The sequence below is a fragment of the Silurus aristotelis genome (assembly GCF_946808225.1).
Source record: "Silurus aristotelis genome assembly, chromosome: 9".
Classification (NCBI taxonomy): Eukaryota; Metazoa; Chordata; class Actinopteri; order Siluriformes; family Siluridae; genus Silurus; species Silurus aristotelis.
In genome coordinates, this window is record NC_139582.1 from 17,208,000 (window position 1) to 17,222,517 (window position 14,518).

The following is a 14,518-nucleotide window of genomic DNA, read 5'->3' on the forward strand; positions in this document are numbered from 1 at the left end:
GAAGCAGTACACAGTGAACCCTGGTGCTACATATAAGCAACATAGAGCTACATAAAAGCTACATAGAGCTACATAACAGAACACAGCGCTACATAATAGAACACAGAGCTACATAACAGGACACAGAGCTACATAAAAGAACACAGAGCTACATGACAGGATACAGAGCTACATAACAACACAGATCTACATGACAGAACACAGAGCTACATAACAGGATACAAAGCTACATAACAACACAGAGCTACATAACAGAACACAGAGCTATATAACAGGATACAGAGCTACATAACAGGATACAGAGCTACATAACAGGATACAGAGCTACATAACAGAACACAGAGCTACATAACAGAACAGAAAGCTACATAACAGGATACAGAGCTACAAAACAGGACACAGCGCTACATAACAACACAGAGCTACATAACAACACAGAGCTACATAACAGAACACAGAGCTACATAACAGAACACAGAGCTACATAACAGGATACAGAGCTACATAACAACACAGAGCTACATAACAGAACACAGAGCTCCATAACAGGATACAGAGCTACATAAAAGGATACAAAGCTACATGACAGGACACAGAGCTACATAACAACACAGAGCTACATAACAGCACAGAGCTACAAAACAGCACAGAGCTACATAACAGAACACAGAGCTACATAACAGGACACAGAGCTACATAAAAAAACACAGAGCTACATGACAGGAGACAGAGCTACATAACAACACAGCGCTACATGACAGGACACAGAGCTACATAACAACACAGAGCTACATAACAGGATACAGAGCTACATAACAGGACACAGAGCTACATAACAACACAGAGCTACATAACAACACAGAGCTACATAACAACACAGAGCTACATAACAACACAGAGCTACATAACAGAACACAGAGCTACATAACAGGATACAGAGCTACATAAAAGGATACAGAGCTACATAACAGCACAGAGCTACATAACAGCACAGAGCTACATAACAGCACAGAGCTACATAACAGCACAGAGCTACATAACAGAACACAGAGCTACATAACAGGATACAGAGCTACATAACAGAGCACAGAGCTACATAACAGGATACAGAGCTACATAAAAGGATACAAAGCTACATAAAAGGATACAGAGCTACATGACAGGACACAGAGCTACATGACAGGACACAGAGCTACATGACAGGACACAGAGCTACATGACAGGACACAGAGCTACATAACAGGATTCCTATTTCCTTTGATCCCTCTTTCCAAAACATGCATTTTTACAAAGATTTTTAACTAAGTAATAGTCAATAACATACTATTTATTGGATTTCATAATCTTAATCATAATCATAAATTAATTAATGCGTTTGATATTTTACCGTAGCAGCCGCTCGGCCAAATCTGACGATGCTGAGGTCATTGAGGTCGACTTTCTGGGAGTACAGGTAAAAACCAGACGAGGCGACGAGCGCAGTCGCGAGAGACGTCACCTTCAGCAGTCGCTTGGCCATGTGGAGTACTGCAATGACCGAAAACAATACAATCAGGTCCCACTCACTAAACTGTTCAAACATCTAAACACTAGGCCTAAACACGTTTGAACACTAAACGTTCAGCCATTTTGACGTCCTTAGATCGGACGGTCAGAGAGAGCACTAGTCAGAGCTCGCAGATGCAGATGTAGCAAACTTCACCGGCTCAAATATATTTGTGTGGATTTAAAAGTTGTTATTTCCTTCCACATTGGCTAACAGAGGGGAAGAGATGTGAAGATTTACAATCTACAGACAGATACAAAGACGGACTTTTCAAGAAAAGCTGAACATTGAGAGGAAAGGTTGGGTCAAAACACAGAAGCCTTTTTTCCCGAACCATTTGCGTTTTCTTTCCTGCACAAAATCATGCCTTCATTTTAAATCCCCAGGAAAACATAATGTATGTAAGCTGTGGCTACAGTGAAAGGAGACGTGTTCAACTGTGTTCATTGGGTTTCTCGCTTTAGTAATGATATTTATTCGCACTGTATGAGATTCGTGTCCGCTTTTTACTGCCCTTTTCTTTAATATTGTTGGTTTCCATATCCGTGGTGTCATAATGCTGGTATTAAGAGGTGGAATGAACCAGGTAGGACACCACTGAAGACCTAGGGGTGAAATAAACCGTGACTCTCTCTCTCTCTCTCTCTCTCTCTCTCTCTCTCTCTCTCTATATATATATATATATATATATATATATATATATATATATATATATATATACACACACATACATACATACATACATATACATACATACATACATACACATGTAAATATATATATATATATACACACACATACATACATACATACATATACATACATACATACATACACATGTAAATATATATATATATATATATGAATATACAACATCAGCTCTTTGAATGAAACCTTCAACGCATTATGTTATTGTGGAAATAAATCCTTTTTAGTTATTTAGGTGCACTGTTGTGTATTTCCTCATGCTTCTCCCCAGTTTCAGCATTGACAGCAGGAGACACTGTCCTACAGCATGGACATCATTGACATGGTGGTGGTGGTGGTGGTGTATGCGAGCTGTTCTGAAAATATAAAAGACGGTCGTACCACAGTAGCCAGAGCCTCGTGTGGAAATGCTGTTGTTCTTGTTGTTGATGCTGTTGTTGCTGTTGTTGTTTGTCACCGGAAATCGCTTCTCCACTCACTCACACGCACGCCGTCATTGACTCGCCGGTGAATTTCGTTTCAGCCGTACTTCCGCGTTCGTCACGCGCAAAGTATCACGGGAATTGGAGTATTTTTCTACGCTAGCATAGTTAACACATATTACGAACGCGCTTTATTTTGATTTTATTGAATTTATTTTTTTTTTTTTTTCATTTTTGATGCATAATTACGCGAAACAGAACGCGAGAGAATTCATGTCTGCCATGTACACTATGACGTAAAATAAGACTAGTTTTACTTCAGGTGTCAAGATGTTAAGTAGAACTACAACAAAGAAATTAATTAAATATATTGGCCTTTTAACAAAAAATGACCAAAATGTAAACAAATAAATTTCAAAACCACCTCACAGCACCTTTTTCTGTAAGCTGTAAAAATGAATATCAGCCCCAATTCACTATTTTATTAGATTTATTTAATTGGTGCTTTATTCTGTTTACATCAGACATTTTTGTGATATTCGAGTACATGTTGTGCTTAAGTTGATTTTTTTTATTACAAAAGCACACCTTGAAGTGTTTTTTGTTACCACAGCAATTTGCCAACAAATTTACCAAAAAAATAATTGTACGATTACGAGTTGATGGTACATGGTAATGTAGGTCATCAAGTTCGTGTGATACTTCTGTTATAACAGCTTTAACTGACCAATGTCTCTTTATTTCTCTCTCTTCAAGTTAATAACACAAAAAAATAGAAACAGGAAATTTTCCAGATGACAGACGTTACAGCGGACCGATACAAAGCACTGTGGCTCCTTATAGAAGTTTTAGACCTCACCACAACAATCCCCTACGCTCTTCTATATGTTTCTGTGGAGCGTCCACCATACAAATCCAAGTCGTTGTAAAAATGAGTGTATTAGTCCTGTGATTTCCAAACTGCACTTATATCAACTATGTACACACACACAGTATAACACAAGGATTTGTTACTGATTTCTAACATTCTGGATTTGAGAATCGGAAATTACAGCAGATCTCATGGAGAAAGCGGAACAAATTAAGTACAAATGCATTCCTTCTGCGTAGCATTATTTACACTCATCTTAGTACCGTTATTTTCCTTGTACCAAAGTCCTATAGAATGAGACTGTCTGGTAAACATGAGTATGGAGTTTTTAAAAAGAAAGTTTGGTTTCCTGTAAAAAAAAAAAAATAAATAATGATTTGACTAAGCAAAAACCAAAGCAATATTTACACAAAACAAACCACACACACACACACGTTCGGTCGATAGAACATTTATAGTAAAGTTGCTGAGTCACACTTTCAGAAAGACAAACGTTATTTTTAGACATAAATTACGTGTTTTAAATGCACAAAAAAGAAAAAAAAAAAACACTACATAAGCATGACATCATTACAGAGTCACACAACAGTCCTGTTCAGCTTTCTTTAACTTCTTTGTTTGTTTTTCTCCCCATGAATGGCCGTCTGTTCTTTTGTACTTGGAGCTGGATTCGGGGGAAAAGGAGAAAGAAAAAAAAAATCAATATGAATACAAAAATATCAAATCAATACAACTTTTCCTTTTTGCATTTAATTCACATCTTGCTTCTCCCGACTTTACTTGGATATGAATATTTTCTTTTTTTCAGAAACATTTTCATTCAAACATTAGTTAGCTGGGAAAAACAACCATGCCCTTTGGTTACTCCTCTTTATAAATATATATATATGAAAAGAAAAAAAAACAACATCTGTACATACAGAGCAAGATATGATGATGATAAAAATAAATGGATCCACTGATCAAATATTAACATGAGGATTTACAAAATCTATTCTTTGATGCCAAACTTCCATACGATGGCCAGTTTTTAGTTTATCCTGAGACTACATACCCTGCTTCCCTCCATAATGTGCGGATCTTTCTGAAGTGCGTTCTGCAGTCCTTCCTCTGACGCATAGCCGACCCAGCAAAAGCCCCTATGAAATCCGGTCTCTTTGTCCTGGTAAGAACACAAAATAAATCAGTCCATCAAAATGTCACATACACAATCGTAATGTCTTTTTAATAACAAAAAAAAGCAACAACGATATACTTACAAATGCCAGGAGGCATTTCTTGACTTGGCCAAACTGCCCGAAATACTCTTTTATTTCCTCTGAAAGAAGGACAGAAAAAAAAGAGCTTTAGGCAAGGCATGACATTTGTGTCTACACACACACACACACACACACACACACACACACACACACACACACACACACACACACACACGGATCAGGCATAACATTATGAGCACCTGCCTAATATTACGTTGGTCCCCTTTTGCTGCCAAAACAGTCCTGACCTGTCGATCATTAGCATCATGAACTTCTTCAGCAGTTTGATCTACAGGAGTTCGTCTGTTGGATTAACCCACTTGGACCAGCCTTAACTCCTCACATGCATCAATGAGCCAGTATCCCAGATGTGGGAACATCCCACAAGAGCTGCAGTTTTAGATACGCTCTGACCAGACGTCTAGACATCACAATTTGACAAACTCCCTCAAATAATTACAGCCATTTTTTCCTGAACCAACACAAACCTTAAGAACAAAATGTTCACTTGCTGCCTAATTCAATTCAATTTTATTGTATAGCTTTCAAATATATCCACCAACTAACAGGTGCCACCATGAAGAGGAATCAGTGTTCTTCATTTTACCACTCATAATGTGATGATGTTATGCCTGATCAGTGTGTGTGTGTGTGTGTGTGTGTGTGTGTGTGTGTGTATATATATATATATATATATATATATATATATATATATATATATATATATATATACACACACACACACACACACACACATTTGTTGTTACATACTTGGAGCATATTTTTTATCTATAAATATCTGAAGCGTATTAATTGGTGGTTTAAAAAAAAAAAACCTGAACAGAGATCAATAAATAAAATACGCCTTGTACAAGAACAGCACGTGAATCATTTGCTTGTACGTTTATCCGGAAAACCGCAATAATTTCCCTATAATAATCACCACAAATAAAATGTAGTCCCGAATAACTCACAAAATACCGCCAAACTGTGTAAAATACTCACTAGTTGCAGCAGTCCAGGGGATTTTGGAGACAAACAGCTCGAACACCTTCTTGCTAGGCGCCGCCATGTTTCGTCCTTGGAAGAAGAAAAAAAAAATGTCTGCCAATGACCCGGATCACGTGACATCCAGACTTAGGAAGAAATTAATTAATTAAATTAAAGTAAGATGACCACATGATATGAAGGTAATGATAAAAATAGTTTTTAACCACACTTTCTTTTTATAATAAAATATCTCAGTTTCTAAACGTTTCTAAAAATGAAGTATTGACGTCATTGGGATGTAAGGTCATAGGTCAACGATGACAGCTAAGATGGCGGCTTCCATGGTGGAGCACGGAGAGGATGCGTTTAGGAAAGTGTTCAAGTTTTATAAACGGAGAAATCCTCCTCCGGATTTCAGTGAAGTCGTGGATTTTTCAAAGAAAGCAAGTCATGAGCTGGTGAGTCGATAAACGGTAGTGGCACCGGTGCACATTCTTTGCATGGCGGATAATATTGATGGGAATCAGAGTGCGAAATAGCAGCATGTAATGTGACACGTATCTTCATCATCCTATTTTGAAGCTAAGACAAAAAAATAACCACAAAAATAAAGCATTTCTCTATTGGAAGACTTTCTGAGCTCTCACATTGAAGACTTCTTGCAGAAACATCAGATAAACATCTCCTTTATTATAGAATAGATTTATTCAGCTGTTGGTAAAGTCAGGTAGTGATGTAGGTGAAGTGAGGAGGTCTGGGGTGCAGTCAGCCTTCACAATTATTTATGTTTAATAGAGTTTGAACTCTATAGCAGGAGATCTTCCAACCCATTTAAAGCATATCGTCATGGAGCTGGCTCTTCGTGCACAGGGGCATTGTCATGCTGGAAAAGGTTTTAGTCTCCTAGTTCAAAGGGAACATTTCATGCCACCACATTCAAAGATGTCCTAAGATCCTGTTTGTATTGTGTGCAGGTTTTTGCAGCTGAACTGAACCGTGGCTCTGTTAGCGAAGAAGCTGCTTTCAAAGCAGGGCTTCAGCCTGTTAAAGACTGGAGAGCATTCGGTCTTAAGGGATATCCAGGTACTGAGCTTGTTCATGTTTCCAGGAGTTTCTATCTGAAACTACCGAAATGTCCCCAAATCCACAAATAGTATGGAGGAGATTTAGATTTTGGCCTGAAGAAAACATGACGCACTGAAATGCATTAACATATTTATATTTACATTTGCAGCATTTAGCGGATGCCCGTGTCCAAAGCGATGTGCAAAAAAGCTTTGAGTCTCGATTACAAACGTAATGTAAATCAGACTACAACTCTGAGTATTTTTTCTTGTTTGAAAATCTGGAAAGTGTTAGTTTATGTGAGTTTTTGGAGTCTTTACTCGTCGCTTGAAGATGGCCAGGGACTCTGATGTTCAGACATCTAGGGGAAGTTCACCTAGGAAAGAAGAGCCTTGAACTTTACTTACCTCTTACCGAGAGAGAAGGTGGTACCAGTTGAGCAGTGCTGGAGGATCTCAGGCAGCGTGGTGCAGTGTGAGGTGTGATGAGGTCTCTTAAGTAAGAAGGTGCTGGTCCATTTTTAGCCTTGTAGGCAAACATCAGTGTTTTTAAATCTGATACCTGCACTGGGGTAGTGTCCAAACAGTAATAGTCGAATCCTTCGGAAGAAATTTGACAAGAACGAGCCACATTAGCAACATGTAAGGAGAAGGACAGTTGATTGTCCAACATGTGTAACCTTCATGTTTGGTTCATTTAAGATGATCTTTTGATGAGTCCAAAGCCAAAAGATCTGTGTCACAATCTGTCACAATCTACAATGTATTTTTTTCTTAATTGTTCATTTAATCCACATCTCATTAACTGGATTATCAGACACCATGTAAACTAATTATCTTTTTTTAATTTGTAATCTATTTTCCTTTAGGATTTCTCTTCATCGCCAATCCCTTTCTGCCCGGTTCACAGCGCTACTGGGTTAAACAGTGTCTGAAGACCTATACACAGAAGCCCAACGTGTGTAACCTGGACATGCACATGTCTCCTGCTGAGACGCAGAACATCTGGGAGAAGAGCGTTGACACCATTCGGTAAATACGCAGAGAGGAAATATCAGTGTATGTTTATCGGCTGATTGGGGAGAAAAATTTTTTATTCTGGAAGTCAAAATACACTTTGAAGTCATTTTAATTTCCTGTTTAAATACGTTTTATTATACAGTAAATAGACATTTTTTCTATCTAAGAATTCAGTTTTACAATCAACCAACCAACCATGGGGAAAGAAAGAAAGAAAGCCAAGTGTGCAGAGAAATAAAAAAAAAAAGTCAGATCATTAATTTTCAATTTACTTCCTGATTGATTTCAGTGTCAAATAGTTTTTTTTGGACCAAGAAGAATTGATTTCCTTGTTGAGTCGATTCAGATTTAAATACATTTTAGTCAGTGCACTTTTAACTCTGAGTCAAGTCCGAATCAAATGACTTTCTCACAAGTCTGTTTGAAGATGAGGCATTTCAGAATGGAATCACTTTCTAATGAGAACAAACGGGTGTGGAGACGCCACCCCGATCAGACACCCGTCAGATCACAAGACGCCCTCAGATCACAAGACGCCCTCGTAACGCCCTCAGATCACAAGACGCCCTCATAACGCCCTCAGATCACAAGACGCCCTCAGATCACAAGACGCCCTCAGATCACAAGACGCCCTCAGATCACAAGACGCCCTCAGATCACAAGACGCCCTCAGATCACAAGACGCCCTCAGATCACAAGACGCCTTCATAACGCCCTTCAGATCACAAGACGCCCTCAGATCACAAGACGCCCTCATAACGCCCTCAGATTACAAGACGCCCTTAGATCACAAGACGCCCTCATAACGCCCTCAGATCACAAGACGCCTTCATAACGCCCTTCAGATCACAAGACGCCCTCAGATCACAAGACGCCCTCATAACGCCCTCAGATTACAAGACGCCCTCAGATCACAAGACTTACAAGACGCCCTCAGATCACAAGACGCCCTCAGATCACAAGACGCCCTCAGATCACAAGACGCCCTCAGATCACAAGACGCCCTAAGATCACAAGACGCCCTCATGACGCCCTCAGATGACAAGACACCCTCATGACGCCCTCAGATGACAAGACACCCTCATGACGCCCTCAGATCACAAGACGCCCTCAGATCACAAAACGCCAACGCCCTCAGATCACAAGACGCCCTCAGATCACAAAACGCCAACGCCCTCAGATCACAAGACGCCCTCAGATCACAAGACGCTTCAGATCACAAGACGCCCTCAGATTTGGGACGTATTTAGATTTCAGACGCCTTCATACGCTGTATTTTCTCTTTGTAATTTCTCCATTGAATCTCTTTGATGATATTTTAACATAGCTGTTGGTTTGTGCAGGAAGAAGGGGCAGAGGGAACCGAGGACTCTGCTGGAGAAACTCCGCTGGGTGACTCTGGGTTACCATTACAACTGGGATACTAAGGTACTAAGTGCTACACTGAACACAACCAGATGACCAGGCAGATACCGAGGGTTCTGTAAATGAGTCACACTTTCACGTTAGCTTCATAGCTTTAAAAAATAAAAAACTGGAATTCTGCCAACTCTGACTCGAACTTCTGTGTGATTCCTGCCCCAATGCTCAGCTGTTCTCCACTAGATACCCTGTGAACCTTTGTGACGAGCTTTCAAACCTCCATCCAAATTTAGCGCCTCAAAACACGCAAACTGAACTAGAGGATGTAAAAGAGTGTTTGTTTTATTATCCCGAGGGAGCAAAAAAAAAAAAAAAACACGTGGCCTTTATCCGAGCTGGCGTCAGGAGAGAATGCACTTTGTCCTAAATCTGATTAGCATTGTTTCCTCCTTTCAGGACTGTTCGTGCGGAGTCGCAGAGACGTGCCGCTCGTCTGTCTCGTTTATATGCTAATTACATTTAGGCTTCTGTCCTTTTAAATCAGTCAGGAGTTGCACTCAAGATGCATTAAACCTGATCACGGCTTTAATGCTACAAAATCTTTGGCAACAATCTGCGAATTTTAAACACCACCTCTGTGTCGCTCTTTTGTGAAGGACGGAGAGACGTGATAAAGAGCAGAACCAACGAAAGATTACAGAGACACAAATCTCACCTGTGTGCTGATTCCAATACGAGCATAGACGTAGAATATTACATGTATGTGTCTCTCCACTCTCGCTGTCTCTCACTCTCTCTCCACATTGTCTTTCTCTGTCTCTTTCTCTGTCTCCTCTCTCTGTTTTGCTGTCGCCCCTTTCTCCCTCTCTTTGTCTCTCTACACTCTTGCTGTCTCATTCTCTCTCCACATTGCCTTTCTCTGTCTGCCCTCTGTCTCTTTTGCTGTCTCCCCTTACTCCCTCTCTTTGTCTCTCTCTCTACTCTCTCGCTTGTGCTCTCTCACTCTCTCTCCATGTTGTCTTTCTCTGTCTTCTCTCTGTCATCTTTCTCTCTCCTGTTTCTCACTCTCTTTTTCTTTCCATCTCCTCTCTTATTTCCTCTTTCTCTCTTTCTCTCCATCTGTTTTTCTGTCTCATTTCTGTCTCTTTTTTGTCTTCATCTGTCTCCTCTCTGTATCCTGAAGGGTGTGGGTGTGTGGGTGTGTGTGTGTGTGTGTGTTTTCTTCCCTGTGTAGACCTACTCTCCTGATCACTACACTCCTTTCCCTGAGGATCTCCACTCTCTGTCCCACAAAGTAGCCGCGGGTTGCGGTTTTCCCGGCTTCACGGCAGAGGCCGGAATTCTGAACTACTATCGCTCCGACTCGTCTCTTGGCATCCACGTGGACGAATCGGAGCTCGATCATTCTTCACCTCTGGTGTCTTTTAGGTAAAGAGTTAAATCACTTTGGTGTAACATTGAATCCATTTTGTATATTTATTATGAAACACATAAACAGATCATGTCTTCATTTCAGCTTTGGCCAGACGGCCGTCTTCCTGCTGGGCGGGAGTAGACGTCAGGACCCGCCCACTGCCATGTTCATGCGCAGCGGTGACATCATGGTGATGTCGGGTTCCAGTCGCCTGCTGTACCACGCTGTACCCTGCATTGTTCCTGCCCCTGCTGGACACCACCTGCCCTCCTGCCTGGACCTGCCCGATAATACGGATGAAGCGAGAGATGGCGTCATCAAGGCTGTGTGTAAAAAGGACTGGGAAGTGTGTTCTACTTACCTCAAGACCTCTCGTATAAACATGACGGTCAGACAGGTCCTAGGTTCGGGTCAGAGCTTCCCCATATCACCCACTGTTATAGGGACAGAACAATCCAGAAGTAACCATGAGGAAGAGGAGAGTCAAAAAGCGAAGAAGAGGAAAAGTGAATCAGGATATAACCATGATTTATGATGTCGCAGTTTTGGAATTTTAGGGGTATTTATGTGGGTGTGGGTATGTGTGTAAAATAAATAGATTCTAATCATTTATTTGTGTCTCTTGATCTTATTCTCCTCAATAAATACAGCATATTTCAGGTTGGCCATGTGGAGATTTGGTTCTAGAAACAGCTGAAATGTGTGAACTGCATACTTCAGGATGAAACGTTGACCTGTAGATTGGACTGTTCAGTCTTATGTACAGGGAGTCCCCAATTTACGTTGGTTCGACTTACGATTTTTTTTTTTATTTTATGATGTAGATTGCTATACGGAAACATTTTAAATATTTACATTTTCATGCATATTTGTGCCATACGTTGGGACGCTGCCAGGATGGGTGCATCTCCCACCTTGTAAAACGTCTTACTCTCAACAGAGTTCAGTGTTTTTAGTGACTCAAAGCCCTATTCTAGCTCACGTCCCTCCTTTTTATCGCCTTCGCCCGACTCTGAAACAGAGTGCGTCCGGTTCTGAACCGTTTCGGTTCCGTCGCTGGACACTGATTCAGGTGCCCACTTCCACATCTGCATATTTAAGGGAGTGACTGAATAAATATATGAAGGATGGAAGGAATGAATTAATTTCTGAATAAATAAATTGAATGAACTAATAAATGTTTTTTTTTTTTTTAATGAAGATTCATTCATTCATTTTCTCCCGCTTATCCGTAATTCGGGTCGCGGAGGCAGCAGTCTAAGCAGGCCCCCGCCTTCGACTGCTGCCCAATCCTCACAGCACCGTCCCTTACGGTCCCTCCTGCAGGTGGTGAGCTCACGGGAAGGCGGCCCCACGTCACTCCGACGTCACGGACCTTGATATTTCCCTCGTAAGGGACCCCTGGCGCATAGAGGGTTAAGGGCCTTGCTCAAGGGCCCAAGAGTGGCAGCTTGGTGATACCGGGGCTTGAACCCCAGACCTTCCGATCGGCAACCCAGCGCCTTAACCGCTGGAGCTACCACTCCCACAATGAAGATGAAGATAATGAAGATATTTGTTAAAATATGTTTAGAAAAGTGCAGTAGAGAATATATTTAGAAAATGTAATCTTAGATGTAAAGAACACACACACAAGCTTATATGCACATCTGTATTAGCCAAATGGGTCAATCTAATGTAAACTATTTTATTTCCAATTATTTGATTTCATTCAATTCATTTAATTTGTGTTTATTTAATCGATTTTGAAAATTTTATCAATATAATAAAAAGTGCATAAAAGCGTTAATACCTGCATATTTGTATTGTATATAAATAAGCTGAGATTCTTTTTACCGTTACCAATTAGCGTTCCATTCACGTCACAAATGCATGTCCTTTTTCTGTTACGTCTAGATTTTTTGCCCAATGAAATCTCTCACGTAAAGTCTTTTTAGAATTCTGACCTTGTGACCTTTTTTCAGCGTCAGAAGTTCTGTCCCAAGGGCTCAGTGCGGAGGTCGTGAGTAAAAGTCCCCAAGCCTCCTGAGTCGAGGCGACGAGGCGATGAGGTGAGCCCAGTGTTCAGCACCAGCTGCTGTTGTTATGGTGATGAGTGATTTCAGCAGGCAGTGCTGTCAGCTTCCTGCTGAGTTGATTACAGGCCATTATGTTATTTGCACAGACAATGTTTTTAATTGGCTTTCCCCCGTTGCCATGGCAGCAACAACATCAGGGCCATGTGTCCTTTGGAGCCGGCGTGCCCCTGTTTGGTTACCAATGTTTTGGTTAAAATTTTACCAAAATCTGAATCTTTTTTTGTAAAATGCAATAGCAATATAATTATAAAACAATAACTAGATTGTTACTAATAGGGAAACCAAATAAAAAAATCTCTAATATAAATTTTAGAAATATAAATATATTTATTGATGATGTAACAATGCAAATATATCTGGTTACAGCTTCACATTCGATATGATGCATGTTTTGTGAAGCCTGGTGATGGGAGCACCAGGTACAGAGTTACCTTCAAACACTTCAAACAAGATGATTGATTTATGAAATCTATTTCCCATAAAGTCCTTCTTAGTTCCAGATGATAAAATCACAAAAAAAACAGAAAAGTTTAAATGGGGATAAATACTTATGTAAACAGTATACAGGGTTATACGGCTGAACAATTTCACCAAGGAATCATGTAAATGCAGCATCTGAAAGTAAAAGGGCTTTTGTTAAGATTTTACAGAAGCTCTGCTTGTGCTGTGAGAACACTGCTATTGTTTCTCATCCTTTCTCCTGCTCTCTCTCTATCCATCTCCCTCTCCCTCTCTGTCTATCTCTTTCTCTCTCTCTGGTTTTTGGCAGCTTGTAATTTTTTTCTCCTTCAATCGCTGCTGCTCCCATGGCAACTCTATCTGCTGAGTAGCCAGAGGAACCCTGTGAAATTGTTCCAGGGCCTGTAATTGTGTACAGGTTAGACACGGTAAAGGACACACACACACACACACACACACACACACATATGTACAGCCAGATTATGTTTCACAACGTTTCATACAGCGAGTGTGTGTAATGTTAAAATCTTTCTTGTTGAAAATGTACTTACTGCCTGAGATAAACATTAATTTTTAATATATATTACATCTATCCTTTCTCTCTTTTTTGTTTTCCTCTTTTCTTTCCTTTTTGCGCCTCTTTTTTCTCTCATTCATTCTCATCTTTCCCTTTTATTCTGTTTCTTTTCCTTTCCTGCATTGTGGTTTCTTTGCTATTCCTTTTCCTTTTCACACTTTCATTTGCATTCGTTTATTTTCATTATTTGTGCATTCTCCCTCTACTCTAATCCTTTCCTTTATTTCTTTTTGTTTAATTTTTTTTAGTTTCTCTATTATTTTCTTTTCCTCCTTTCTTTTTGCTTATTCTTTCTTTCCTTCCCTTTTATTTTCCTTTCACATATTTGACAGTTTCTCCTCTTTCCTTTCACTCTTTTGTCAATTCTTATATTTTCCCTCTCCTCTCCTGTCATCTCTCCTCTCCCTCATTTATTCCCTTCAATTCCCTTCCAAACAGGTGAAACAAACTGGATTCCTGTTTGACTCCTGTGGTCAGCACTGCCACCTATAGACCGGGAGACGTAAGATCCCACACTACACGTGGGCATGTGAAGTTCGTGTAAAGATTAATTTCATAAGTGTAGAATTTATTATGTAGAATTAGAGAACACGTGGAAACATTTGCTCAATCCGTGTGAGCAGAGTGCAGCGAGCCGGACAGAGTAAAAAGCGCCGCTGCATCGCTCTCTTCAGGTGTTTCCAGTGGCATTGTGGGTAATGTAGGATGTATTAATAGGCAGGTGGTTCAGGGTGAGCTGTACTACAGT

General features: G+C 40.2%; 3 protein-coding genes across 4 annotated transcripts in view; 1 reads left to right on the forward strand and 2 right to left on the reverse strand.

The window, feature by feature from the left end:
* The window catches only part of adck1 (aarF domain containing kinase 1), a 106,366-nt gene extending 103,548 nt beyond the window's left edge, over positions 1–2,818 (reverse strand). For both annotated transcript variants that reach the window (XM_083551077.1, XM_083551076.1), the window contains exons 1-2: positions 2,636–2,818; positions 1,388–1,527 (exon numbers count right to left, since the gene is read on the reverse strand). In XM_083551077.1, coding sequence (XP_083407203.1) covers positions 1,388–1,519 — 132 coding nt within the window. In that variant the 5' untranslated portion in view covers positions 1,520–1,527; positions 2,636–2,818. The remainder of the gene's footprint in view (positions 1–1,387; positions 1,528–2,635) is intronic.
* A 1,164-nt stretch (positions 2,819–3,982) lies between these two features.
* Positions 3,983–5,958, reverse strand: slirp (SRA stem-loop interacting RNA binding protein). The gene is made up of 4 exons (XM_083551156.1): positions 5,812–5,958; positions 4,807–4,865; positions 4,602–4,709; positions 3,983–4,211 (listed from the first exon to the last, which is right to left on the reverse strand). Exons 1-4 carry the CDS (start codon positions 5,876–5,878, stop codon positions 4,143–4,145), a joined length of 303 nt encoding a protein of 100 aa, XP_083407282.1. The 5' UTR covers positions 5,879–5,958; the 3' UTR covers positions 3,983–4,142.
* Positions 5,959–6,088: 130 nt separating this feature from the next.
* Positions 6,089–11,268, forward strand: alkbh1 (alkB homolog 1, histone H2A dioxygenase). Its single transcript, XM_083551117.1, has 6 exons — positions 6,089–6,254; positions 6,771–6,879; positions 7,730–7,892; positions 9,224–9,308; positions 10,477–10,670; positions 10,759–11,268. The coding sequence occupies exons 1-6, from the start codon at positions 6,114–6,116 to the stop codon at positions 11,189–11,191; spliced, it is 1,125 nt and encodes a 374-aa protein (XP_083407243.1). The 5' UTR covers positions 6,089–6,113; the 3' UTR covers positions 11,192–11,268.
* The last annotated feature ends 3,250 nt before the right edge of the window (positions 11,269–14,518 follow it).